Source organism: Aquarana catesbeiana, linkage group LG04 (genome assembly GCF_042186555.1).
Source record: "Aquarana catesbeiana isolate 2022-GZ linkage group LG04, ASM4218655v1, whole genome shotgun sequence".
NCBI lineage: Eukaryota > Metazoa > Chordata > Amphibia > Anura > Ranidae > Aquarana > Aquarana catesbeiana.
The window spans coordinates 671,718,612-671,745,615 of record NC_133327.1 but is presented as its reverse complement, the minus strand read 5'-3'; the positions used below and the strand labels follow the sequence as shown (position 1 = coordinate 671,745,615).

Sequence of the window (27,004 nt, the reverse complement as noted above, 5' to 3'; positions counted from 1 at the left end):
AGTCAGAGTGGCGGATTCGCCACTGGATCACTTTTAGAAACTGCAGGATTTTTTTTGTTGATCTAATGCTTTACATTGCTTTACATTGTAGAGGAGAGATGTGGGGTCTTATTGACCCCACATCTATCCATAAAGAGGACCTGACATCCTTATTTCTATCACAAGGCGTGTTTACATGCCTTGTGATAGGAATAAAAGTGATCAACAATTTTTTTTTTTTTTTTTAAAGGGACAATGTAAAAATAAAAAAAATTGAATAAAATACAAATGATTGAACCACCCCTGTCCCCTCGTGCTCAGTGGTGAACGCATACTTAGGTCACACACACACACATATATGTAAACAGTGTTCAAACCACACATGTGCAGTATCGCCACGAACGTCAGAGTGATGGCAATGCTTTTAGCACTAGATCTCCTCTGTATCTCTAAACTGGTAAGCTGTAGAAAATTTGAAAGCATTACCTATGGAGATTTTTAAGTACCGTAGTTCGGCGCCATTCCACAAGCATGCACATTTTTTAAAATTTTTTTATGTTGGGTATCTTTTTACTCTGCGTAACATCATTCTGCATATTTTACAAAATAATTGGGATATATCTATCTATCTATCTCTCTATGAGATATATATATATATTTTTTTTTCATTAAATTGTATTTTTCCCCACTGATTTTTACGTATGAGCGGTGTCAGAATTGGCCTGGTAGGCACGTGGTTAAACTAAATCTGGAGATCAGCTTTAAATTTGGGAGAATTCTGCATTTAAAAATGCCTTTTTAACAGCAGTGAGCTGATATTACAGGTCGTCTTAATCCGTGCTAGCAAATGATCTACTTTTATTAGTGTGTAACTATATGGTTTACTTGATTATAAAACTACTAGTCCTGGGTGTCTAGACAGCATAGCGTTTTCTGAAAGTCTACAAATCATCTGTCACTGAATGAATGTGTATGTAACCTGTGAATCCTCCCCTTGTAGAACACCCCGTACAGTTTAAAATGGAGATGAAGGGTAGAACATTTTATGTGTGCGTGTGTATATCTCATTATAAATACTTTTTTTTCCCTCTTCTGTTTTTTTTTTCTAAGTGACCACATGACCTCTGTTCTGAGCTGCATAGGGATATAGAGAGCTGGCGGTGGAGAAACGGCAGTACACTGAACTTCCCAGCGAATGGTTGTGCAGGGGGGGGGACGTGTCAGCGCAAGTCTTGGCCATTGGAGGACAGGCAAGGCTGTTCTCCCAGCATAGCCGGAAAACTGACCACATTGGGATGAATGTTCTCTTATGCCTAGCGTGGTCAGTTTGAAATAGGAAAGCAGAGGGACTGCCAGAATCACCAGGGATTTCACACAAAAAGGAAGCAATACAAAGAGAACAGGATACCTTTTTTAACACAAGTACATCGTGCAGCAGGCACATATCAGAAATATGAAGTGTTGGGGTAACCTAGTCTTTAACATTTCTTGTTCAAGATTCAAGTGTGACTAAAGGCAAAAATTTTTTTTTTTTTTTTTTTTTTTTTTAGTTTTGGGTAGAGGGGAGATGGATTAGAACCCCGCTCAGTTTTTAGTGCTGTCTGTGCCCCCTGTTAGGGAGATTCACCCTCTCTGCGTCTGGTTTATCTGGTTCACCATTATCATTGAAAATAGGTTGTCCCCAGAAAAGTAGTAGAGGGGAACTCTTCCAATGTCCAATGGGGACATTAATTCTGGTGACCTTGGGGGGCCCCAAAGGATTCCCTTAACCACTTGCCGACCCCCCTATAGCATTTTTCACTACTGCAGGGCGGGTGCGCTGCGCAGGATCACGTATATACATGTATTCCTGTATTTCCGGGTCTCTGGCATGAGTGAGCATCGCCAGAGGCTGATCAGCGGGTCCCACAGACCCAATGTCCACCGGCATCCGCTGGTCGTTCAGGACACAGGCAGAACGGTGATCTGCCTATGTTAACAAGGCAGATCACCGCTCTGTCAATAAGCAAGGCATTGATCCTGTGTTTCTGCAAAGCAAGATCTTTGCCTTCACCTAGTACAAGCACTTGCCACGGTAAGAAAACATCTAGGCACACAGTTAACGCTTTGATCGCCCCTGATGTTAACCCCTTCTCAGCCAGTGTCATTAGTACAGTGACAGTGCATATGTTTAGCACTGATCACTGTATTAGTGTCACTGGTCCCCAAAAAAGTGTCCGTGTCTGAATGTCTGCCACAAGTCGCTGATCGCTGCCATTACTATAAAAAAAAAAATGAAAATAAATAAAAATATCCCATAGTTTGTTCACTCTTTAACTGTTGCACAAACCAATCAATATATGCATGTCCGCCGCAATATCGCAGCCCTGCTATAAGTCGCTGATCGCTGCCATTACTAGTAAAAAAAGAAAAAAAAATGCCATAAATATAGCCCACAGTGTTTTGACGTTATAACTTTTGCGCAAACCAATCAATTTACACTTATTGGGATTTTTTTTTAAACAAAACATACATAGCAGAATACATATTGGCCTTAAATAATAAAGAATTTTTTTATGTGTGTATGTTTTTTTTTTTTTTTTAATTATTGTTTTATGTTTATAGCTCAAAAATAAAAAATGCAGAGGTGGTCGAATGCCACCAAAAGAAAGCTCTATTATAAAGGACAAACCTTTTTATTTGTGTACAGCGTCGGACGCCCACGCAATTGTCAGTTAAATTAATGCAGTGCCATATCGCAAAAAAAAAATGGACTGGTCAGGAAGGGTGGTAAATCTTCTGGAGCTGAAGTGGGTAATTTTTACAGGGAATTCCTCTCACTTCCTGTTTGGCTATGGGACAGGAAGTGAAGGTAAGTTCCCCCAATGGGACACAGATGGCAAAAAAAACCCCTCCCTTGCTTTATCCAACTGAAAAAAAAAATGCCTATAGTTCTACTTTAATTTATATTGTGCAAAATGTGTTTTGGTTTCTTTGTCTTACTTTCATGTTACAGCTTTGTACCTGTGTGTTGTGTTAAGCTTTTTGGCTGTGCCTACTACAGTGATTTCCAACTTCCATGGGGATCCCACTGGTATGGCACATGCTTCCTTACATTGGTTCATGCTGGACCCAATGTAAAAGTGCAAAAATTTAATTAAAATTAGGCTTTTAATATAAACTTTTTGTCTGAGATCGCTCTGTCCCTTTCTTCAGGTATAGAAAAATATTTTCTCATTAATTTTCTGGTTACATGCATTGTATCCCTGACAATGACAATTCATCTGGGTGAATGAATGTAACGGGGGGCCTTGGTGGCAGTTCTCACGGCAATCTTGATAGGGTAAATATATTGGGGTAAATTGGTGTAATGCTATTCGTGAATGCAGTTCATTAACTTTTTAACTTGCAGAACACCGGCGGTCCATGCCAAGTCATAGTTCACAAGTGGGAGACCCATCTACAGCCACGATCGATAAATCCTTTAGGTATGGCCATTTACTGCAAGGGATCTTGTATTAGATTTCCTACACACAGCATGGCGAATGAGTAAAAATTCATAAAGGCTTATTTTAATAAGGCTGGGCAAAGTGCAGTGACCCGTATTCATCTTTTTCCTCATCTGGTCACAATAAATTGTAAAGCAGATTTTTTTTTTTTTTTTTTTTTTTTTTTTTTTTTTTAAACATTAAAAAAAAAAAAAAAAACTTGTGTGGATTATTTTAGGGCACAATTTTACACAATACTTCAATATATAAAATCGGAAATTTTATTAAGAGATTGTAATGCTAAAACAAATTTTTGGGCCAGTTCACGCCATAGAAACGCAGTTCATATGCTTTCCAGATGCTTTTCTGTATGCGTGTTTTTGATGTGTTCCAGTACATTTTTTCCTCCTCCTTTTTTTTATTTAGTTTTTTTTAAATTGTTTTATTTTTTCTTAACCTTAAATGAGGACATGTGTGTTCTAGTGCCATTTTGATGCGTTTTGCAGCGTTCCAGTGCAGGAAAAATGCTTTGTTCTACCTTTTTTTTTTTTTTTTTTTTTTTTTTTTTTTTTTTTTTTTTTTTTTTCTGGAACTGCAAGCACTGGTGTGAACTATGCCATTAAAATCCATATAACCTACTTTCCATGCATTCCTGATGCATAAAAAAAAACGCACTGGACTGCATGTTGTGGGAACTGGCCCTTAAAAATTTCCATGACTACCCCTATTTGCCATATCTAATTCATCATCATCGTTTAGACCCCTTTCACACTGGGGCTCTTTTCAGGCGTTTTAGCGCTAAAAATACGCCTGTAAAGCGTCTCTCAAGCCACCCCAGTGTGAAAGTCTGAGTGCTTTCACACTGGGGCGGTGCGCTTGCAGGACGGGAAAAAAAGTCCTGCAAGCAGCATCTTTGGGGTGGTGGGGGAGCACTGTATACACCGCTCCTCCACCGTCCCTACCCACTGAAATGAATGGACAGCGCTGCCGAAGCACCTGCAAAGCGATTATGCAGCGCCGCAACACGGGCGCTTTTAACCCTTTATTCAGCCACTAGCAGGGGTTAAAAGCACCCCCCTAGTGGCCGAAAAGCACCACTAACAGCGGTAAAGCGCCGCTAGCAACACTTTACCGCTAACGCCCGCACCGCCCCAGTGTGAACGGAGTCTTGGATATTTAACAATTAGTGGACCCAACCACTCCAACTTTATTTTCTGTGAAATCGTCAACAGATGATTTTATGGCTCAACGCATTTCTTGGATAATCTCTCTTCTTCAGGAGCAGGCGATGGGGGTGGGGGGTGATAAAGAATAGATACTCTAAACACAATAGAAAACCACATAAAGCATCAAATTCCTCAATACAAAATACTCATATAATGCAAGATCCATGTGTTGACCGAGATTACCTGAAATTCCTGCCAAAAACAGGGCAGCTAATGTGACCCACCAGGCAGCCAGATATATCCCCCCCCCCAAGTATGACACCGGAGGTAAGAATATCCTTTTGTCACTTCCTCAAATATTGATGTAAGCTAAGGAAAAACTAGAACAGTGATTGTAAACTTAAAACAAGGGGAATCTGAACTGTTATTTATAGTGTTTGTAAATAATTTTTTTTTAGACAAGTATGTCATACTTGCCTGCTCTGTGCTATTGCAGAGCAGCCCTGATCCTCTTCTGGGGTCCCCCACTGGTGCTCTGGGCTTCACCCACCTCCCCGATGAGTGCCACCTTAGCAAGCCACTTGCTCTGGGGGCACTTGTGCATGCCCGCTCCCAAGCCCTGCTCTGCGTGTCCATAAGACAAGCTCAACCCCGCCCCAGCTCCCTCGTCACAGGCTCTGATTAACTGCAGGTAAGGTAAAAAAAATAAACCTGTGTTTACAACCATTTTTAAACCTTTATTCCCTTAATAAAATATAAATCTATTTATATGCTTGCAAAAAAAAAAAAAATCATTAAAAATAAAATAAATCTCGCCCGTGCTTTCTCTCGCCCGTGCTTTCTCTCGCCCGTGCTTTCTCTCGCCCGTGCTTTCTCTCGCCCGTGCTTTCTCTCGCCCGTGCTTTCTCTCGCCCGCGCTTTCTCTCGCCCGCGCTTTCTCTCGCCCGCGCTTTCTCTCGCCCGCGCTTTCTCTCGCCCGTGCTTTCTCTCGCCCGCGCTTTCTCTCGCCCTCCTGCTCTTTTTCTCGCCCTCCTGCTCTTTTTCTCGCCCTCCTGCTCTTTTTCTCACCCTCCTGCTCTTTTTCTCACCCTCCTGCTCTTTTTCTCGCTCTCCTGCTCTTTTTCTCGCTCTCCTGCTCTTTTTCTCGCTCTCCTGCTCTTTTTCTCGCTCTCCTGCTCTTTTTTTTTTTTTCTCGCTCTCCTGCTCTTTTTTTTTCTCACTCTTTTTTTTCTCGCTCTCCTGCTCTTTTTTTTTCTCACTCCTTTTTTTCTCGCTCTCTCGCTCTTCTTTTTTTTTTTTACTTAATTTTACAGGGGTATAAACCCTCACTCCCCTCCGGTGTCCAAGATTTTTGGTGGTTCCTTGCATTCGGGTGCATGCGTGCCCGATTACTGGCAGCCATCTTGTGATGTTTGGGCGCCAGAGATGGGCATTCTCCGAATCTAAGCATGCCAACCGTTCTTGCCAACACCGCATGAGAGGAGAGCGGAAAACTTCCCTACCGCCACCACACACAGGAGGCGGAAGGCAGACATGCCTTTTTTATGGTGTTTAGAGTATCTGTTCTTTATCACCTGCTCCCGAGGAACTGGAGGATTATTCAAGAAACTCACTGAACCATAAAATCATGTGTTGGGGAAATCGGCGAACATATAGTTGGAGTGGTTTGGTTCACTAATTGTTAAATATCTGAACCATGATGATGAATTGGATATGTCAAATGGGGGTAGTCTTTGAAATGTTTTTAATTCATTTGTTTTAGTGTTAGTAATTTCTGAATTATTTTTTTTATTTTTTTTTCCCCAGTACTATGTAAGTTGTGCCTTTTAAAAATCCCAACAAAAGTTTTTTTGTTTTTTGTTTTTTTTGTTTTTTTATTTATTTTTTTTTTTTTTTATGCTTGATAGAAATTAATATGTAAAGGGGTGTGGCTTCTGCCATTGTGGGAGATTTACTAAAACTTATGCACACAGAATCTAAAGCAGCACTGCATGGTAGCCAATTGGCTTCTAACTTCATCTTGTTCAGTTAGGCCACTTTCACACTGAAGCGGCGGGTCCGTTAGCGGTAAAGCGCCACTAGTTTTAGCGGCACTTTACCACTGTTATAGCGGGGTTAAAATAGCCCGCTTGGCGCTGCTTTCAAAGCAGCACCCATTCATTTCGATGGGCAGGGGCGGTTGAGGAGCGGTGTATACACCACTCCCCCACCGCCCCAAAGATGCTGCTTGCAGGACTTTTTTTCCCGTCCTGCAAGCGCACCGCTCCAGTGTGAAAGCACTCTGGCTTTCACACTGGGGCTGCAGAAGATGCAGTTTACAGGCGCTATTTCTAGCGCAAAAAACGCGTGTAAAACACCTCAGTGTGGAAGTGGCCTTAAGCTTTGACAATAAAACCTGGAAGCTGATTGGTTACTAAGCACAGCTGCACCAGATTCTGTGTGCTCCAGTTTTAGTAACTCTCTCTCTCTCTCCCATAGTGATTTTACTTTTTGATGTCTTATAAAATAAGCCTGATAGGACATAATGGGAGAGATTTACTAAAACTGGAAAGTGCAAAATCTTGTGCAGCTGTACATAGTAGCCAATCGGCTTCTAACTTCCGCTTGTTCTATTCGACAATAAAACCTGGAAGCTGATTGGTTTCTATGCAGAGCTGCACCAGATTCTGCGCTCTCTGGTTTTTAGTAAATCGATCCCATTTAAATCTTGTGCACACATTGCTTTACGGTGACATTTTATTTACAGCGAGTATTTGATTTTGTCATATTAAAGTAATGATCCAAAACTGGGAAAATTAGATATCCTCTGTTTAGATGAGAAGAATTTCATGTATCAATGAAGACTTCCTACACAAATCACCTGCACCGATCGTGCTGACCCTAATTTTATTCTTCTGAATAGAATCTGAAATCGCACAAAGTCATTAAAAGGGGAAAACCGAGCTTGACTTCTTCTGAAATGTCGTCTCGGATGAATGAACACATGAGCTGTCCGGCTTGTGCAGAGAGAAGGGATAGAAGAGTTAAAACTGCTGTTTTTATGCAGATTGGCAGTCACAAAGTACTGTACCGCCCAGCCCTGTCCAGCTGCAGCAGCTGTCAGATTCTCCTAGTTTGACAGGCTGCCAGGACCGGGGGGGAGGGGGGGGGTTGGGCGGTGTATCTGTGCCCTCCAGCCACCAGAAACCTCATGCACCGGGACTGAGTGTCCAACATACATGAGGGTATTGTTTATATCTGACGGGTTCTCTTTAATCTGTGGTGATGATCTGTGCCTCCTGAACCAGACTGGGGGACAGAGAGGCTGTTGAACTGCAAGGGGTTCATTTACTAAAGGCAAATAGACTGAACTTTTTTTTTCTTTGCGAAGAATACCCACCACATGCAGGGAAAATAAATGCATTTTTGCTTGTAAATGGTTGGATGATAGAAGTCGCCTCATTCACTAAGCTAAGGGAAATGATCCCTTGAAAATTCAACAATCTATTTGCCTTTATTAAAGCGCTATTAAACCCAAAAGCAAAAATGTAATATATTGCAGCTTACTAATCATTAGATGTGGCTGCATTCCTTTTCTTATCTATGGCTTTTTTTTCCCCTCTGTTTTCACCTGGTGATCAGGCAAGTAACACACCACCTATATTATGAGTCCACTCTGGAGGAATGAGAACAGGAGGCACAGCAGCATTGTCGGTCTGGGTTGAGGGGAGTGCTAAAGTGGTTGTAAAGTCAGAAGGTTTTTTATTTTAAAGCCGAGTTCCATCCAAAAATGGTACTTCCACTTTAAGGGAAGGTGACCCCCTGACATTCCACATTTGGCATGTCATTTTTTTGGGGGGGGAGCGGATACCCTCTTATTAGAGGGTTCCAGCTCCCACTTCCTCGCGGTGCCAGAAGCAACTTCATCTCTCCCCCCTCCCTCTCTGCAATCATCTGGGACACGTCACAGGTCCCAGATGATTGCCCGGCCAGTCACGGTGTGCCGCCTGGCTTGTGCATGCGCAGCTGTGAAGCCACAGCCGGGCGTCCACAGTGACAATGCCGGCGCCGCAGAGAGGAGGGGGAGATGAGTGGGGCTTTGTTCCCCTGCATCGCTGGAACCTGGCACAGGTAAGGCCCCTTTCACACGGACATACATGTATCCCTATGGCAGTGATGGCGAACCTTGGCACCCCAGATGTTTTGGAACTACATTTCCCATGATGCTTAACTACACTGCATAGTGCATGAGCATCATGGGAAATGTAGTTCTAAAACATCTGGGGTGCCAAGGTTCGCCATCACTGCCCTATGGGATAGCGGATGTTAGCGGATGAACATCCACTGACATCCGATCACATCAGTCTCTGCTATGCTCCATTTCTGATGACAGAGGAAAACCCTACTTTTCCATCCGTCATCGGATCGGATGATAACGGACTCTACGGTCCGTCTTCATCCGATCCCCACAGAGCGCCGCTCTCCTCTGACAGGTCGGTCCCTACACAGTGTGCAGGGACAGACCTGTCATCTGCCTGCTCGGCGGGGATCGACGGAGCGATCCCCCACTGAGCAAAGCGGAGCCCATACCCGGACACGTACGTGTGAATGGGCCCTAAGTTTCCGATTATTAAAAGTAGGGTTGTCCCGATACCGATACTAGTATCGGTATCGGCACCGATACCGAGCATTTGCCCAAGTACTTGTACTCGGGCAAATGCTCCCGATGCTTCCCCCGATACCTAGAGGACAGCTGTGATCGGCGCGTGGGGGAGTTACAAGATTCTCCCCCAGCGGCTTTCAGCAGCTTTAGTGACATACAGCGGTGATCGCTCACCGTTGACTGTCACTACATCCTCCTCCATGCCCCCTCCGTTCCTCTGCCCCCTCCGCTGTCCCCCTCTGTTCCTCTCTCCTTCCCTGTGCCTCTCCGCTGTCCCCCTCCGTTCCTCTCTCCTTCCCTGTGTCTCTCCGCTGTCCCCTCCGTTCCTCTCTCCTTCCCTGTGCCTCTCCGCTGTCCCCTCCGTTCCCCTCTCCTTCTCTGTGTTCCTGCTGTCTCTCTAAGCTGTGTGAATGGATAGAGTCAGCTGACTCTGTCCATTCACATAACTGAAACATTGTAATCTCTTTTGATTACGATGTGTCAGTTTATGAATGGAGAGGAGCCGCTGTCTTCTCTCCATCCATTCTCAGTGCAGCTGAGGCTACAGAGAAAGGGACTGGGGAATCTCTATCCTCTGTCTCTTTCTCTGTCTGAAGGGGGAGATATCAGAGGTCTGTTAAGACCCCTGATATCTCACCAAAGCCCCCCAACAGGGCTGATTAAAAAAAAAAAAAAAAAAAACAAAAAAAAAACAAAAACATATAAAGAATAAAAAAAATATTATTGTAAAAAATAAAAATTGTAAAAAAAAAACCACACACACATACACCGTCCCCCCCCCCTCCCCCCAAAAAGAAATAAATAAAGAAAACACTGTTTAAAAAAAACAAAAAAAAACAAAAAAAAAAAAAACTGTCACGTGACATTAAAAAAAGTATCGGTAATCGGTATCGGCGCGTACTTGAAAAAAAGTATCGGTACTTGTACTCGGTCCTAAAAAAGTGGTATCGGGACAACCCTAATTAAAAGTCAGCAGCTGCAGTATTTGTAGCTGCTGACTTTTCATTTATTTATTTATTTTTAAGCGGAACTCCGCTTTAATGCATTCTATGCATTAAGATAAAAAGCCTTCTGTGTGCAGTAGCCCCCCCCCCAATACTTACCTGAGCTCCCTTTCTATCCAGCGATGTTGTAGGATTGTGTCAGCTGCCTGGGACTTTCCGTCTTCATTGGCTGAGACAGCTGCGCGTGGCGCCATTGGCTCCTGCTGCTGTCAATCAAAGTCAGTCAGCCAATGGGGAGAGAAAGGGGGCGGGGCCGCAGCTCTGTGTCTGAATGGATACACGGAGCTGCAACTCGGCTGCAACCCTTAGCAAGCTGCTTGCTGTGGGGGGCACTCATCAGGAGGGAGGGGCCAGGAGAGCCAAAGAGCGAGCCGAGAAGAGGAGGATCGGGGGGCTGCGCTGTGCAAATCCACTGCACAGTGCAGGTAAGTATAACATGTTTGTTATTTTTAACAACAAAAAAAAAAGACTTTACAATCACTTTAAATGTATTAGCATATTTAGATACAGTAACAAATTGAAGCCAAACTCCAGCTCACACTTTCAGCCCCCAGACCAACCATTCTCAACCAGGGTTCCTCCAGAGATTTCTAGGGGTTCCTTGAGCTGTGGCTGATGAACCACCTTTTTGATGGAGCCTACAGAGTTCAAGGTTCAGCATCACTTAGCAAAGCCAACAGTAGGACACAAAATGATCTTTTTAGCTGTCTTTAAGGTGGCATTCTGAGCACTATTTTAAGGGGAACATTCTTCCTATTGACCACCAGTATAAGGGGCATTGTTCCTATTGACCCCTGATGAATTGGTTTTAGTTAGGGTTCCTCGAGACCTGAAAATTATTTTTGGGGTTCCTCTAGGGTTAAAAGGTTGAGAAAGCCTGACAATGCTGCTGTTCTAATGTGCCTCCTCTGCTACGTCAAAAAAAAAGAAAAGCCTAAAAAAAAAAGGAAAACGAATGCAGCCGCCACATCTAATGATTGGTAAGCTGCAATATGTTACATTTTTGGTTTTGGGTTTAATACCACTCGAAAGTGCTTACTTCTAATTTCACTGTTTCTTACAGTGTGCATTAGAAGCTGCTGCAAGGCAGCCCACCTCATTTCCTGGCTGTAGAACATCCAGCATCATCTGGCCCTTTCCTGCCTGATTGTATCTGGCCCACTCCGTGTTCATTCATTGCATTTCAGTTCTTTCAATCCATGGAGGCACAGCTTCACATATACAATGGATATAGAAAAGAATCGCCCACTTTTTAAAATAATCACACTTTGTTGCTTTGCAGCCTGAAATGAAGACAGACACAGTTTTTTGTTTTTTTGTTTTATCCAGGTGTATGCAACTTTTTACATCCAAGTGAAAGATAGAACACCAACATGTCAGAAAAAAACAAAAAAACAAAAACGGAATCACTGAGTTGGAAAAAGGATCACCCTCCTGTCCAAACTATGGCCCTCCAGTTGTTAAGGAACTACAACTCCCATCATGCCTAGTCATGTCTGTGAATGTCAGAGTTTTACAATGCCTCATGGGAAGTGTAGTTCCGCAACAGCTGGAGGGCCGTAGTTTGGACAACCCTGCGGGCCTCTTGTGTCAGTATTTTGTTGAACCACGTTTTGCTTTAATTCCAGCCTTTAGTCTGTTGGGATTTGTCTCTACTAACTTTAAACATCTAGACTTTGGGCAAATATTACAATCTTCTTTGCAGAACTGCTCAAGTTCAGTTACATTTGATGATGACCGTTTGGACTGCAGTCATCAAGTCTTTCCACAGATTTTTAATGGGGTTTAAGTCTGGGCTCTGACTAGGTCATGCAAGGACATTCACTTTTTTCTCCTTCAGCCACTGTGTGGTCATTGTTGCTGTGCGCTTTGGGTCATTGTCATGGAAGATGAACCTTCTTCCCATTGACAACTTTCTGGCAGAGAGCAGCAGATCAACTTTTTCCTTCTATCCTGACAAGTTTTCCAGTCCCTGCTGCAGAGAAACATCACCATAACAGGATATAACCCCCTCCCCCATAACAGGATATTACCCCCTCCCCCATAACAGGATATTACCCCCCCATAACAGGATATTACCCCCCCCTCCCCCATAACAGGATATTACCCCCTCCCCCATAACAGGATATTACCCCCTCCCCCATAACAGGATATTACCCCCCCATAACAGGATATTACCCCCCCCCTCCCCCATAACAGGATATTGCCCCCTCCATGCTTTACTGTAGGAATGGTGTTATTTGGAAGGTGAGCTGTGTTGGATTTCCATCAGACATATTGTTTGGTGTTGAGGCCAAATAATTCCATTTTAGTCTCGTCCGACCATAACGTCTTTCTCCATGTGGCCTCAGAATCTTCAAGTTGCGTTTTTGGCAAAGCTCAGTCATAACTGCATTGGGGCCTTTCTTGAGGAGTGTCTTTTATTTTTTTTTTCTTGCACCCTCCCATACAACCCCATTTGTGGAGAATTTGTGATATTGTTGTCCCATCCACACAATGACCACTCTTTCTCATAAATTCCTGCAACTGCTTCAGAGATGCTGTAGGCCTCTTGGTCTCCTCTCTGACCAGTTTTCCTCCTGGCTCTTTCATCCAGTTTGGAGCGACGTCCTGATCCAAGGAGGGTCTGTGTTATACCAAATACCTTCCACTTCTTAATAATAGACTTCACTGTGCTTCTAGGCATTGATAAAGCCTTTGACATGTTTTTGTATCCATCTCCTGCCTGTCCCCAACTTTATCCCGGAGATCTTGGTGACAGTGCCTTGCCACCCACAGTTGATTGTTTGTTTGCTTCAGTTGCACTACCAGGAATTGAAATGCTCCAGGAAAGCTCTTTTCATGCTGAGCTAATCAAAATGACTACAGCTGATCAAAGTAAAATGGCTTTGTGTGCCATTGAGAAGGTGATTAGCTTACACCTGATTGAGTTTACAAATCATTTTTAGGAGGGGGTGATCCTTTTTCAACTCTGTATTTGAATTTTAATTTTGATTTTTTTTTTTCTGACATGTTGGTGTTATATCTTTCACTTGGATGTAATAAGTTGCACTGAGTAAATACAGCTGCATAAAACAAAAACTGTGTCTGTCCTAATTTCAGGCAGCAAAGCAACAAAATGTGATTATTATAAAGGGGGTGATTCTTTTCTATACACACTGTAGGTGGTCTGCAAGCAAATGTAGCCTACCTTGGAACACCCACGTCTCCAGAATGACAACCACCCATCAAAGGCATTTTGGTATTTGCATAACTCCTCCCAAGAGACAGCCCACTGCTTACATCAGGGCTGAGGGCTCCTGACGGCAGTACTGAGACAGGGTGCTGTAATGTTTTCAGGAAGCTATGTACAGCACTCTGTTGGCCCCTCCTGCCAGCCATGAACTGCCTGCATTGTGTAGAGAAGCACAGAGACCTAGTCATGTCACTGGGTCTTCAAAAACGTATGTAATGAAAATGGAAGTTCTTTGTTTAAAATGTCATTAGCATGTTGTTGAGGAGGAAAAAGGAAACGGGAAGGCAAAATATAAGCAGATTCAACATCGGCTTTAAATAAACATTTTCCAAATAATTATCGCTTTGCTTCATCTTCCCCTTGTGTAGCACAACAAATGGGTTTTCTATGTTATCATCAGATTTCAAATACTCTCTGGGGACCCCTTGAGCAATAATGTACTGACATAGGCTAGACTTGGAGACAGCAGTATGGGGGGGGGGTTGGGGGGGACGCGGATGGGTAACCTCCAAGGTATTGCTGGAGCTTTATGTCTGTATCTGTAAATGGGCTTTATTTTTTTCAATGTGTAAATTTGTTTTTCTTTGCTCTTATATAATATCTGCAGATGATGAAACTTGCATAGATGATGGAGATTTTGGAATTCACAGTAAGTAAAATCATCTTTTATAATTTGTGATTTGCTGTGGTGCATGCATTTGCAGTGTGGGAATGGGTGTGGGAAAAAAAATAAACCATTAAAAAAAAAAAAATACATATTGCTTGATATGATCCCTGCTGCACAAACAGTCCACAAAAGGTTATTTTATACAATAGTTGGCCGCATTTATATATTTTTATGGAACCGATTTCAAGACTCTTTTCCTTTCTAGGAATATAATGTATAACACTAGAAAAGACTATTTCTGTACTTGTCCTTTTTAAATGTTGTGTTTATTTTTTTTTATACTTTTATTTTACGAATTCTTTAATACATTACTTGGCTGAAGAATAGATATGGGTTAATTGTATATTGTATTCACATAATTTCTGGAGGAAAGCTGTCTGTTTTTTTTTTTTTTGTCCGATTGGCTGAGACACAGCAGCGGCACCATTGGCTCCCATGGCTGTCAATCATAGTCAGTCAGCCAATCCGGGAAGAGAGGGGGCGGGGCCTGAATGGACACACGGAGCTCTGACTCGGCTCAAGTGCCCCCTGTATCAAGCTGCTGGCTGAGGGGCACTTGATGAGAGGAGGGGCCAGAAGCACAGAAGGGAGACCCGAGAAGAGGGGGATCCGGGCTGCTCTGTGCAAATCCAACTGCACAGAGGAGGTAAGTATAACCTGTTTTTTTTTTTTTTGTTTTTTTTAAACAAGCCTTTACAATCACTTTAATCTATTCTATGCAGTAAGGTAAAAAAACCTTCCACATGCAGCTCCCCTCAAGCCCCCCTAAATAGCCCCATCTCAATCCAGTAATGTGTACAAGAGAAGCATCTCTCTCTCTCTTGGGGGGGGGCTGGGATGAGCCGTGCTCTGTGTCAATGTACATACAGGGTGCATCTCTGGAGGGGGGAAATTTGAGTGCCCCAATAGCAAATGGCTTGCTGTGAGGGCACACGGCAGGGGGGAGGGACCAGGAGTGCCAGCGGAGGACACGAGAAGAGGAGGATCAGGGCTGCTCTGTGCAAAACCAATGCATTGCATTCACTTGAATGAATCGTGTTGAGGCAGGGTAGTGTCTACCAAACAAAACGGGGGGTTTTAATTTCTGCTGCGCCTGGAGAGCATCATGTCTGCAGCAGGTGTACAACCCTGTCCACAGCCTAAGGGGGTAGTGGTTAAGGGTGGTATAAATGTGGCTTAAGTGTGTGTTCCCCCAACCACAAGTGTAGATAAATCCTACAAGTGATGTTGGCAGTCAAATTCTTTCTAATTGTCCCTGTTCACACTTGGGTGCTCAGTCCCCCCCCATGCTCAAAAAAAAAGTACATGAGCACCTTTTTTTCTTTTTTTTTTTTTTTTTTTCCTTCGTAAGCATTTTCAGGTGTTTTTCAATGTTTAATGGGAGCGACTGCCAAGTCACTTCACTACACGTTTTTGCATCCAAATAACTCATTGCACCTTCTCTTGACCTGCTCTCCTCCCATTGCCCAGTCCAGGGAACAAATGCCTGAAGTCTTGGTACATTTCGTCCTTTTTGGGGCTTAATATTAGAGGCTCTATGAAAAGGGCCAAAATGTGTCTGAGGAGTTCCCTACAGGTGGAGAACAGGAGCTGAAGCTATCTTCTTCTTTTTTTTTTTTTTTTTTTTTTTTTTTTGCCCATCTTATTCATATTTATGCAACAGGGAGCTGGTGTCTGTGTGCAGATGGCCACCATTTTGTTGAACTCTTTATAGGTGAGAATGCTGAATTGCATTGACCCAGTTAAACTTCAAATGTTTTGCATCATGCATATACTGTAATTGCAGTGACACTAGTATTGTGCACAGATCATGAAGGTTACCACTAATAAATGACATGTATGATGGAAACTATTTTCAACAAGTTCTTGCCGTTAATAAATGTTCTGATTATCACTGATATTTCAGTGTTGTGTGGTTATGGACAAGCTCATCCACCTGCTGGCTTAAAGCAGAACTCTGGGATTTTCAAAAATCCCCCCTTTTGTACAACCCCACACACACCCACACCCACACCCACACCCACACCCACACCCAAAACGCTAAACAGTTATTACATTTGTAAAATTTCTTACTGTTTAAGAGATATGTCTGATTGAATTTTCAGGAAGTCAGCTCTATGATTCAAAAAATGCATCACCTTTTCTGGCAGGGAGGATCTCTTTGAAGAGTGATTGCATCATATCCTCCTCTCTCTCTCTAACTGTAATCGGCCTACATTTCCCATGAATCTTTGGGAGTGAATATGGGAGGTACACTAGGCTTGTACATGTAAATATGAACTCGCCCACTTCAACATAAATCACACCCCTCATTCTGCAGCCAGCAAAGCCATACATAACACACAGTATGATAGGTTACAGCCTTTATAAATACAAAGCAATTTAATATAAATACAAACCAGTGAAACGTGTCAGTGTCTACCAGTTCCAAAAGTCAGGGACCACCAGAGCCGAGTGGGGGTTATTATTATAAATCGCTTGTATGACACAGTGGGGATCTCCCACGGTGTCAGTTATTTTAAATAGATATGTGTGGCGCTACCCCACCTAAAGGGCAGTAACTAATAATCCTAAACGTGAATGATGACTAAATACTGAAGTAAACACTATAAATGCTTTAGTAAACGAAAACGCTGGCACAATGATCAAATATAAACAATAATAAGTGATGACGTGCAAAAAAGCAATGGAATAAATTCAATCCTTAAAGTGCAATGTAATGCAAACAAATAAGAGCCATAATAAACATAACTAAAGATATAGCAAAAAATATAAGAAAATAGGATAAAGTATCCAAAAAAATAAATAACACAATACAGTCCACAAATACATGCAGTGCGACTTCTAGTGGCGACATCCAAATCTTCTCAGAATAATGAGTAAAGTGCAATGAAAAAAGCAGTGATCAAAAATATGTGGACTGGTAATATAATAACTAACAAATAAATGTTCAAACAAACAGTTCAAAAAATGCATATAGTGCAAATCCCGATAGCAGCCCAGTGAGATCTTCTACAGAAGGTGCAAAAGTGCGGGTGCAATAAATAATGTGACGGCCAGTGTCTAATTGGGTATATCCGATCTTGTTCCGGAGTGCAGCAACAGTTTCCCCAGCCTCTCACCTGAAGTAGCGGCCCCAGATGGGCCGAATCGAGCATAAACCGGCAAGTGATGGACTTAAATCCTGGGGATCTACTTCCAATGGTTGTCACAGCCCCCGGGGGACACAGGTACACCAGCCACAACAGACACTCTCCCGTCCTCTAAAAGTTGTCCTCAGATGTCTTCAGATGGATGGTAAAGAAAGCAGAGATGGCTCCATAATGTAGTAATTTCAGAAGTTTATTTAAAAAACAAAGTAGCGACTTACATAAAAAATCACTGCGTTCCACAGTGAAAGGAGAGGCTTCCGGGTTCGGCCGTACCCGGAAGCAGCGGCACCTGGCTCCTCCCTGACGCGTTGCGTCACACCATACGTGACTTTATCTTCTGCTGTCCCGCGGTGTCAGGTATTGTATACGAGAACACCGAGCGCTGATGACCCGCCTCCCGGTATTGTGATTGACAGCGCACTGTGCCAATACCGGAGGGAGGTGGACATCAGTGCTCGGTGTTTTGATATACTATACCTGACACAGCGGGACAACCCCACTATGTCATACAACTGATTTCTAATAATAATCCCTGCACTGGAAAGAGATAGGGATGGCTGGGGGGGGGGCGTGATGTGGGGGGGCAGATTGCTGACAGAGAGGAGAAGGAGGACCCCTCCTCCATGGGTGGCACAGACCGGGGGCTGGGAGACCCCCTGCGCCCCCAACATCTCTGCTTCCTTCCTGCTTGTTTTCAGAGGACTACAAGGGGACGTGTCCGACCGCTGGCTGAGCTCAGGAGAGGGATAGCAGCCAGCAGTCTTACAAACAGGATGTCAGCAGACAATAACGTTTTTTTCTGCAAGTTCAGCAGCCTATTAGAGGAACTACAGACATCAGAAGAACATGGATGGCAAAGTTGGTGAAGGTAGGAAATCGGCAACAAGGACATGGGGGGGGGGGGGGGGAATTTGGCCGGAGTTCTGCTTTAAACTTCCTGGAGACTTGAAATGTAAAAAAAAAAAAACAAAAACTGTATCTGAATTCCCAGTTCTGCCTAGTGGTTGTGGTTTATACATATAATAGTGACTGTATCCCCCTTCCTAGATGAATTCCCTGTAATATAATTTTAAGAAATACTTGAGGAATTCTGATGCAAGAGTGGCACTACTGGCACAGCCTCCCAGTCAGGGGCAGGCATAGATCTACCATAATGAATCTGTCTGCTCATCCCTTGCTGATCAGAGCAGATCGTGTGGATGACAGGTCTGTGTCCAGTCAGTTTCTGCAGAGCGGACACGGACCGAGCCCACTCTGCTCTATGGACTGGTGGTTGTAAACGTACTCCTCTGTTCGTTTACACCCGATGACCCTCCTATCTGATCAGCCTAGCTGGATGGGGACGGATCAGATTTTCAGATGTTGGGATGCAGGGCGGAATTTATGATCATATGACCACCGTGATTGGCTGCCACAGCAGTCATGTGTCCTGAGCTTTCGGTTAGCCGCCAGTAACTGTGTCGGGGACACACGCTCTCGGCACAGCTGTGTTTGCAATCTGGTACGCAAATATGTGGCTGCTCAGCGCCATAACCCACCCGCTTAGAGGCCGCATATTTAAATGTGTGCCATCAGCGCCAAAAGGTTAATGGGCCAGATCGGATTGAAGGTAGGCGGGTGTACACTGACACAGGTCCGTTTACACACACTGGTCCATAGGGGTGAATGGGACCGTCTGATCAGGTCCGCCAGAAAAACTGACAGGCAGACCTGATCGAACCCTTTGTGTGAAAGAGGGCTAAGCGGTGGACAGCATCCATCTTTTTTCAAACATTGAGGCCCAGTCCACACTGGTGGGACATGCGCTTTGACTTTGAGAGCACATGCCACATCCGATTAAGTGCAATGGAACCGTTCTAATAGGAGCAACTTGAGTCTCTCCGACTTGGAGAAAGGTTCCTGCACTACTTTTTGGTCCGACTTCGGCTCGACTTGCATTGACTTCTTCTGTTAAAGAAGTCGTATGCAAGTCGTGCCAAAGTTGCGCTGGGATGTCGGCTTCAAAGTTGTGGCAATGTGAACTGCTCCATCCAATCTGACAGAGCTTGAGCTATTTTGCAAAGAAGAATGGGCAAAAATGTCACTCTCTAGATGTGCAAAGCTGGTAGAGACATCCCCAAAAAGACTTGCAGCTGTAATTGCAGGTGGTTCTACAAGGTATTGCCTCAGGGGGGCTGAATACAAATCCATGCTACACTTTTCACATATTTTTTTGTAAAAAATTTGGAAAACCATTTATCATTTTCCTTCCACTTCACAATTATGTGCCACTTTGTGTTGGTCTATCATAAAAAATCCCAATAAAATATTTGTTTTGGGTTGTAAAATGACAAAATGTGGTAAATGTCGGGGGGTATGAATACTTTGTCAAGGCACTGTACATGCTGCGTTGGGTTTTAAAGAGTAAGAGTACAAAAAAAGTTTCCACAAAGAGAAAATTGAAATGTGTACATTGTGTATGTAAATTATTTTTATTTTTTTTTACCTAAAGCTTCTTGTGTATAAAAGTATTATGGATTATGATGGTTTTTGTATCTCTTTAATTAACAATGCATGTGCTTTCACATGCATGCGGTGGGCCTTGTATTGTGGTATCCCAAATTTCCATGAGACTTCTATGCATCTTGAGTGTTCATGCCTAATCGCCCTTCTCACTAGGAAACGTTCTCTGGCAAGTGATCAAGTTGCTGTGGAGTGTTATGGTAATATGGTTGTGCACTTGTAGTCCTTGTTCATGTAATGGGTGATGTCACATTATTTCTACTGATAAGAATTGTAATATCGCCTTACAGGTAAGTCAGTCCTCCCACAACGGTGGACTTCCTCTCCCACTGACCTCTGAATTACTTTGGCTTTCAATGGTGAAATATCCTTGCTGTAGTTTCCAGTTTTCTTTAATCGTACATCACGGGACACCGAGCCATAGTAATTACTATGTGGGTTATAGTCCACCTTCAGGTGCTGGACACTGGCACACCCTAAACAGGAAGTTGCCTCCCTATATAACTCCTCCCACTACTGGGAGTATCTCAGTTTTTTTGTCAGTGTCTAAGATGTTGGTCACGAGTGAAGATGTGCTGTGCTGAGCTCCTCTGAAGCAATCCTTGCTGGGGCTAGCTATGTAGACGGATCCATTCAAAGTGTCTTTTAGGCCGAATTGAATGGTACCCGGGCCTCGTATCCGAAGAAACGAGGTTTTGCCTGTAACGCTTCTCTTTTTAGAGAGCTGGACCCCGGGTTCCAGTACTTTTGGTATTAAGGCCATAAAGTTTAACTGGCGGGGTGCTTTTTACAGGTCCAGGATTGTGAGTTCCCCGAGACTCCCCGGTTCCTGAAGGTTTGTTAACGGAACCCATCGTGAAGGGTGAAGATTGGGTCTGTTGGTTTTACCACAGAAACCACTGCGGCGGGAAAGGTAAGTGGAGTTTTCGAAGGAATTTTTAAATTTTCTTATGAAATGTCTCCTTTAAAGTAAATGTTGTCATGCCTAAGTGTCACTACCTGGAGGCTGTATGGAGCACGTGCCTTCTCATGCTTTGCTCAGTCACGCTGTGTCACAGAAGCAGCAGACTTTTTTTCTTCCGGCTAGCAGGCAGACCTCCGGTAAGTTTGGGGGGTTTTGCTTCCTCCAGACACCCCCACCTGAGGTGAACTCTTCCCCTCTTCAAGAGGCTGAGTATAAGGGAGAACTAAAAACGATCAGCAATGCCATTTTCTTTCACCGCCCCTACACAGTGGCGGCTTCCAGGTCTCCTCCACGCCATCCCTCCCTCACTCAGCCGATCCCGTCGGATCGGAGGCCTGTGCTTGCTCGGGAAAAGTTTTTTTTTTTTTTTTTTTAAAAAGAAAGGAGTGGGGGCGGGGCTTAGCGTGGCGTCGGCGTCCTCCAACGTGGGAGTGTGTTTTTAACAAAGAAAAGAAAGTACTCCATTTATGCTGGCTACAAAATTGAGAGACATAAGAGCAAAGAAGAGCATGAAAGAGTTTTTGGTGATACAGGCATTTCCTATTTGACACATTTACTATTTGCATCAGGCTGAGCATTAATAGCAGCAGCAGTAGCTGGACTATTGCTCAAGCAGTGGATGCTATTTCTTCTGGTAGTACCTCTACTTTGTGCATTGGGCTATGGTCAGAAGGGGGGGGGGTTGAAACACCGCCAAAAAAGAGCTAAAAGGGTCCCCCTCAAGCTCTGGAAAGCCTACTCATCTCTGCAAATGGCATCCTCCCCTGAGAGAGGGTGGCTGGTCAGAGTGAGCATCAGGGCCATGAAATATCTGCAACTATTTTTAACACTGCAGCCCCTACTTATTTTATAATTTAAAAAGTTTAGCGACTTTAATCGCATCCCAGTGTGGGTCAGTATGCGACAGGTTCTCTTCCATTACCCAGGACCCTCAAACTGAAGAACTAGGGGCAGGAGAAGACGAATTCCCTCAGGGGACTGTGGTGAGACTGATGACTGCAGTTTCTTGCCAAATGATCGCTCCACATTTATGTACCCTTAACTGAGTGTTTGGGTTCACTAAAGCCTCCTCAAGCTGTGAATGCCTTTTCCTGTCTATTCATTGCTGGAAAAGCTTTTTTGTATCTGAGAGAATCACCCAGATAAGCATTTTTTTCCCTCCTAAAAAGTTTTCACACTTTAACCTATAGTTGAGGAAATTCACTAAGTAGGGTATACCAGCAATTATCCCTGCTTCATCCTCTGTGAATAAGTTTGACTTGTCCGGCAGACAATACTCAAATGCTTAGGGATCCAACGGATAAAAAGGTGGGATTCCTATTGAAAAAAAAAAAAAAAAACTTTTTTTCTCTGGCAGATTGAGTGTCTCAGCCTGCGCTGACAGTAATTGCTTAATCCTTGAGAGACCGGTTTAAACAGGTGTTCAAGGTTATCCTGCTCAGCAGGCCCAGGAGGCAGCTTTATGTTTGCAATAGTTGCTATGAGAGATTCTATCCTTCAGGCCTTGTGCCCTTCGCTAAGCGCCTTGTAAGAAACTCCTGGCTAGTCTTCCTTTTTGTGGTGAAACGGCTATTTGGGGATGTTTTGGATAATACATCCAAAGAAATTCTAGTGGAAAGCACCCCTTTTTGCCTTTTAAGAAAAGGAGTAAATGTATTTTCGTTTTAAAGCTCCTTCTCCTGTGCCAGAGGCATCAGCCCTCCAGGCAGTCACAACGGCTTCCGCCGTCAAGTTCAAAAGGTAATCCTCAGGTTAACCAATGGGACAAAAGAGGATTTGGGGCAGGAAACGTACAAGATACTGAAGCCTCCTTAGGAGGCGTCCCCGCTCACTCAAATAGGGGGAATTCTTCTGCAGTTGTCAAGGATCTGGCAGGAAGAGTGTCAAAAGGAATGGGGGACTTCCTCAATAGCTCCAGGGTACAAATTGGAGTTCCAAGAGTTCCCGTCTCCTTGTTTTTCTCAGATCAAACGTTTCTAAGGATCCAGAGAAAAAGAAAAAAGTGATCATGCAGGTCCCCATGTAAGAACAGAGGTTGGTTGGATTCAAACCTCTTTTTTTCACGGTGCCAAATCCGAACGGACATTCTGGATCTCAAAAATCTAAATTCAATTCCTGAATATAACCACTCTTTTTTCGTAGTCAATCCAAATCAGTTATCTCCATCCTACAAGGAGGAGAACTTCTGGCGTCAATCAACATCAAAGATGCATACCTCCATATGCCTATTTCCTCGCTCACTAGTAATATCTACTTTTCAAGGTGGAAAGTCTTCATTTTCAGTGTGTAGCTCTGCTTTCCGGTCCAGCTACTGCACCTTGAGTGTTTACAAAGGTTCTGGCCCCTCTTCTAGCCAGATTAAGGGCCCAAGGTATAAGGATTATGGTTTACCTAGTCGATCTGTTCCTGATAGACCAGTTGGTAGCCCGCTTAGACCAAAGTTTGGTCACCACATTCCACTACCTTGAATATCTAGGTCAGATTCTCAACCTAGGAGAAATCTTCTTTAAAACCATGAAGAAGGCTAAAATATATAAAATAGAAAAGGGTATTCTTACCCCAGGCAAAGATCAGCGCCATAAAGGAATTGATTTAGGTGGTCAAAGCAAGATGCATTTCTTCTATTCAACTTTGCATGAGGTTGTTGGGAAAGATGGTGGCTTCATTCGAGGCCGTTCCTTATGCTCAGTTTCATTCGAGACTGCTGCAAAACAGTATGCTATCGGCTTGGAACAAAGGGTTCAAGCTCTACATTCCCAATGTGTCTGACTCCAAAGCCTATGGCCACATCACCCTGATAGCGCCGATCTTGTCTGATCTTGGAGGCCAAGCAGGGTCGGGCCTGGTTAGTACCCGGATGAGAGACCACCTGGAAATACCAGGTGCTGTAGGCTGGGTGTGCCGGAGCCTCAGTTTATGGTTAACCACTTGCCCACCAGGCCAATTCTGACATTTCTCTCCTACATATAAAAATCATCATTCTTTTGCTAGAAAATTACATAGAACCCCCAAACATTATATATGTTTTTAGCAGGGACCCTAGAGAATACAATGGCGGTCATTGCAATTTTTTATCTCGTACGGTATTTGCGCAGCAATTTGTTTGGAAAAAAAAACAGTTTCATGCTTTAAAAAAAAACAAAACCGTAAAGTTAGCCCAATTTTTTTGCATAATATGAAAGATGAAGTTGCGCTGAGTAAATAGATCTAACATTCGTGGCGACACCTCACGTGTGGTTTCAACACTGTTTTCATATGTGGGCGGGACTTGCATATGCGTTTGTTTCTGCGTGCGAGCACACGGGGACAGGGGCACTTTAAAAAAAAAAAAAAAAAATTTTATTGTTTAATTTTACTTAAAATTTTCTAATTTGACACTTAAAAAAAAAAAAAAAAAAAAAAGTTTTGATCACTTTTATTCCTATTACAAGGAATATAAACATCCCTTGTAATAGGAATATGGCATGACAGGACCTCCTTACAGTGAGATATGGAGTCAATAAAACCCCACATCTCACCTCTAGGCTGGGAAGCCTAAAATTAAAAAAAAAAAAAAGATCACCGCTTCACAGCCGAGGCGGCACCGTTTTTTTTTTTTTTTTTTTAATGCAGAGCCTGGGCGTGATGTCATAACATCGCGCCCGGCCTCCGACCATCATAGAGACTCCGGCGACCATCTGGTCCGCCGGAAATCTCTATGGTGGACATCCGGGGCTGGCGGATCCGTTCTCCCACTCACCGATCACAGAGGTGAGTCGGTAGAAGCACCGGAGGGCAGCGGTGGGGGGTGTCCCCTCTCGCCGCCCATAAGAACGATCTAACGCCGATATCTGAATGATGCCTGATATACTCCATAAAGCCCAGGACGTCCATGGATGCCCAGCAGTCGGCAAGTGGTTAATATCCAAAAATCTATTAAGGGGAAAATCCATCCTTCAGTTACCTGGGAAGTGGTAACAACATATGCCAACCTTTTTGTTTAGGTTGGGGAACAGTCCTGGAAGAGGCAACTGTCCAAGAGAGGTTATTACCTTGCCCATTAACAGTTTAGAAATTCAGGCAGAGCTCTTGGTCCTGAGGGCCTGAACATTCAGTTTACAGTATTGTCCTTCCAGGAATCAATCCGACAATGCCACAGCAATGGCCTATTTTAATCACCAAGGGGGCACAAGAAGTTGTGCAGTCCACAGAAAGGTGAATCATATTCTATCTTGGGCAGAAAACAATGTACTTTGCCTATTGGCAGTCTTCATTCTAGGAATAGAAAATTGGCAGACGGACTACTTCCTGTCAATATGTCAAAAATGGGGGATCCCAAACATAGATCTGTTTGCGTCCAGGTTCAACAAAGAAATCGACAATTTTGTGTCAAGAACAAAGGATCCCCTAGCATATGGAACGGATGCCTTGCTATTCCCGTGGAATCGGTTCTCACTGATTTATGCATTCCCTCCTATTCTGCCTGCTTCCACGACTTCTTCGCAGGATCAAGCAGGAAGGGAAGTTGTTGATTCTTGTGGCCCCCAGTGGGACCCAGGAAATCTTGGTATGCAGAGATCGTAAAGATGACAGTAGGGGACCCATTGACCCTACCATCACGACCAAACCTTCTCTCGCAAGGTCCGGTGTTCCGTCCTACTTTACAAATGCTAAATTTAAAGGTTGTCTGGCTATTGAGACCCACATGCTGAAGAAGCGTGGGCTGTCAGGTTCAGTAGTTTCTACCTTGGTTAATGCAAGGGAGCCGGCCTCCATAATTATATAGTATGGAGTCTGGGAAACGTATGTCTCCTGGTGTGAAACCAGGAGTTGCACCCCAGGAAATAGGTCAAGGGTAGAATCTTTGACTTTCTGCAGATGGGGTGAGAAATAAGGCTGGCCTTGAGTGCCTTCTAAGGACAGGTCTCGGCCTTATTGGTATTATTTCAACTACCACTTCCTTCGCATTCTTTGGTTCGTAACTTTATTCAGGGGTAACACGGCTTAATCTCTGGTTAGGTAACCCCTGAACCCTTGGAACTTAAATTTTAGTTTTGTCGGCATTACAAAACAGCCTTTTTTTGGGCCGATACGACATATTCCCTTGGTCCTTTATTGACAAGGAAACTTTTTTTTCTGGTAACCATATCTGCTGCAAGAAGGGTATAGGAATTGGCTGCTCTTTCTTGTAAAGAGACACATTTTTATTGTTCACAAGGATAGGGTTGTATTGCGTCCTCATCTTAACTTTTTACGGAAGGTAATATCATCAGGTTTTTATCTAAACCAGGATATTGTTCTACCTTCGTTTTTCCAGAACCCTGTTCTATGGAAGAAAAATCGCCACATTCTCTTGTGTGGTGAGAGCAGTCAAAGTCTACTTAAAGGCAACTGCTCAGATTCGGAAAACAGATGTTTTGTTCGTGTTGCCTGAATGTCCTAAAAGAGGACAGGCAGCATCGAAATCTACTATTTCTAAATGGATTTGACAAGTAATCGTTCAAGCTTATGGTTTAAAGAGGCAGTTCTACCCTCTCAAATCAAAGCACACTCCTCTAGGGCTGTTGGCGCTTCATGGGCAGTGCATCACCAAGCCTCCATGGCTCAGTTCTGCAAGGCCGCAACTTGGTCATCAATCCATGCATTTACCAGATTCTATCTGGTGGATGTAAAAAGACATGAGGATGTCGCCTTTGGGCGCAGTGTACTGCAGGCAGCAGTATAAATCATCTGATCTCATGGTGTCCTTTGTGTCATTGTGTCTCCCTCCCCTCAGTTGGCATTGCTCTGGGACATCCCACATAGTAATTACTATGATTCTGTATCCCGTGATGTACGATTAAAGAAAATAGGATTTTTATTACAGCTTACCTGTAAAATCCTTTTATTTTGAAGTACATCGCTGGACACAGAGGTATTGCTTTGCTACAAAACTGAGATACTCCTAGTAGTGGGAGGGGTTATTTTGGGAGGCAACTTCCTGTTTAGGGTGTGCCAGTGTCCAGCACCTGAAGGTGGACTATAACCCACATAGTAATTAAGATGGCTCGGTGTCCATTGATGTACTTCTAAAGAAAAGGATTTTACAGGTAAGCTGTTATAAAAATCCTATTTTCTCCCCCTTTGCCTAGAATTGGCCAGAGACATAAAATTACACCACACGCCGAAACATCTTGGGGGAGTTAATAAATTTGGGTGAAGGGGAATAAATTATCCAGTTTTATATGGTTTCCTCTAAGGCAAGTTT

At 43.5% G+C, this 27,004-nt stretch overlaps 1 protein-coding gene and 1 pseudogene across 1 annotated transcript in view; both read left to right on the top strand.

Moving 5' to 3' along the window:
- GPCPD1 (glycerophosphocholine phosphodiesterase 1) overlaps positions 1–27,004 on the top strand; it is a gene marked incomplete in the record, with an annotated part of 99,682 nt that overhangs the window by 13,064 nt on the left and 59,614 nt on the right. The window contains 2 exon segments of the mRNA XM_073628612.1: positions 3,371–3,446; positions 14,101–14,142. Of these exon segments, the coding sequence (XP_073484713.1) occupies positions 3,371–3,446; positions 14,101–14,142 (118 nt within the window).
- Positions 23,555–23,672, top strand: LOC141141707 (5S ribosomal RNA; annotated as a pseudogene).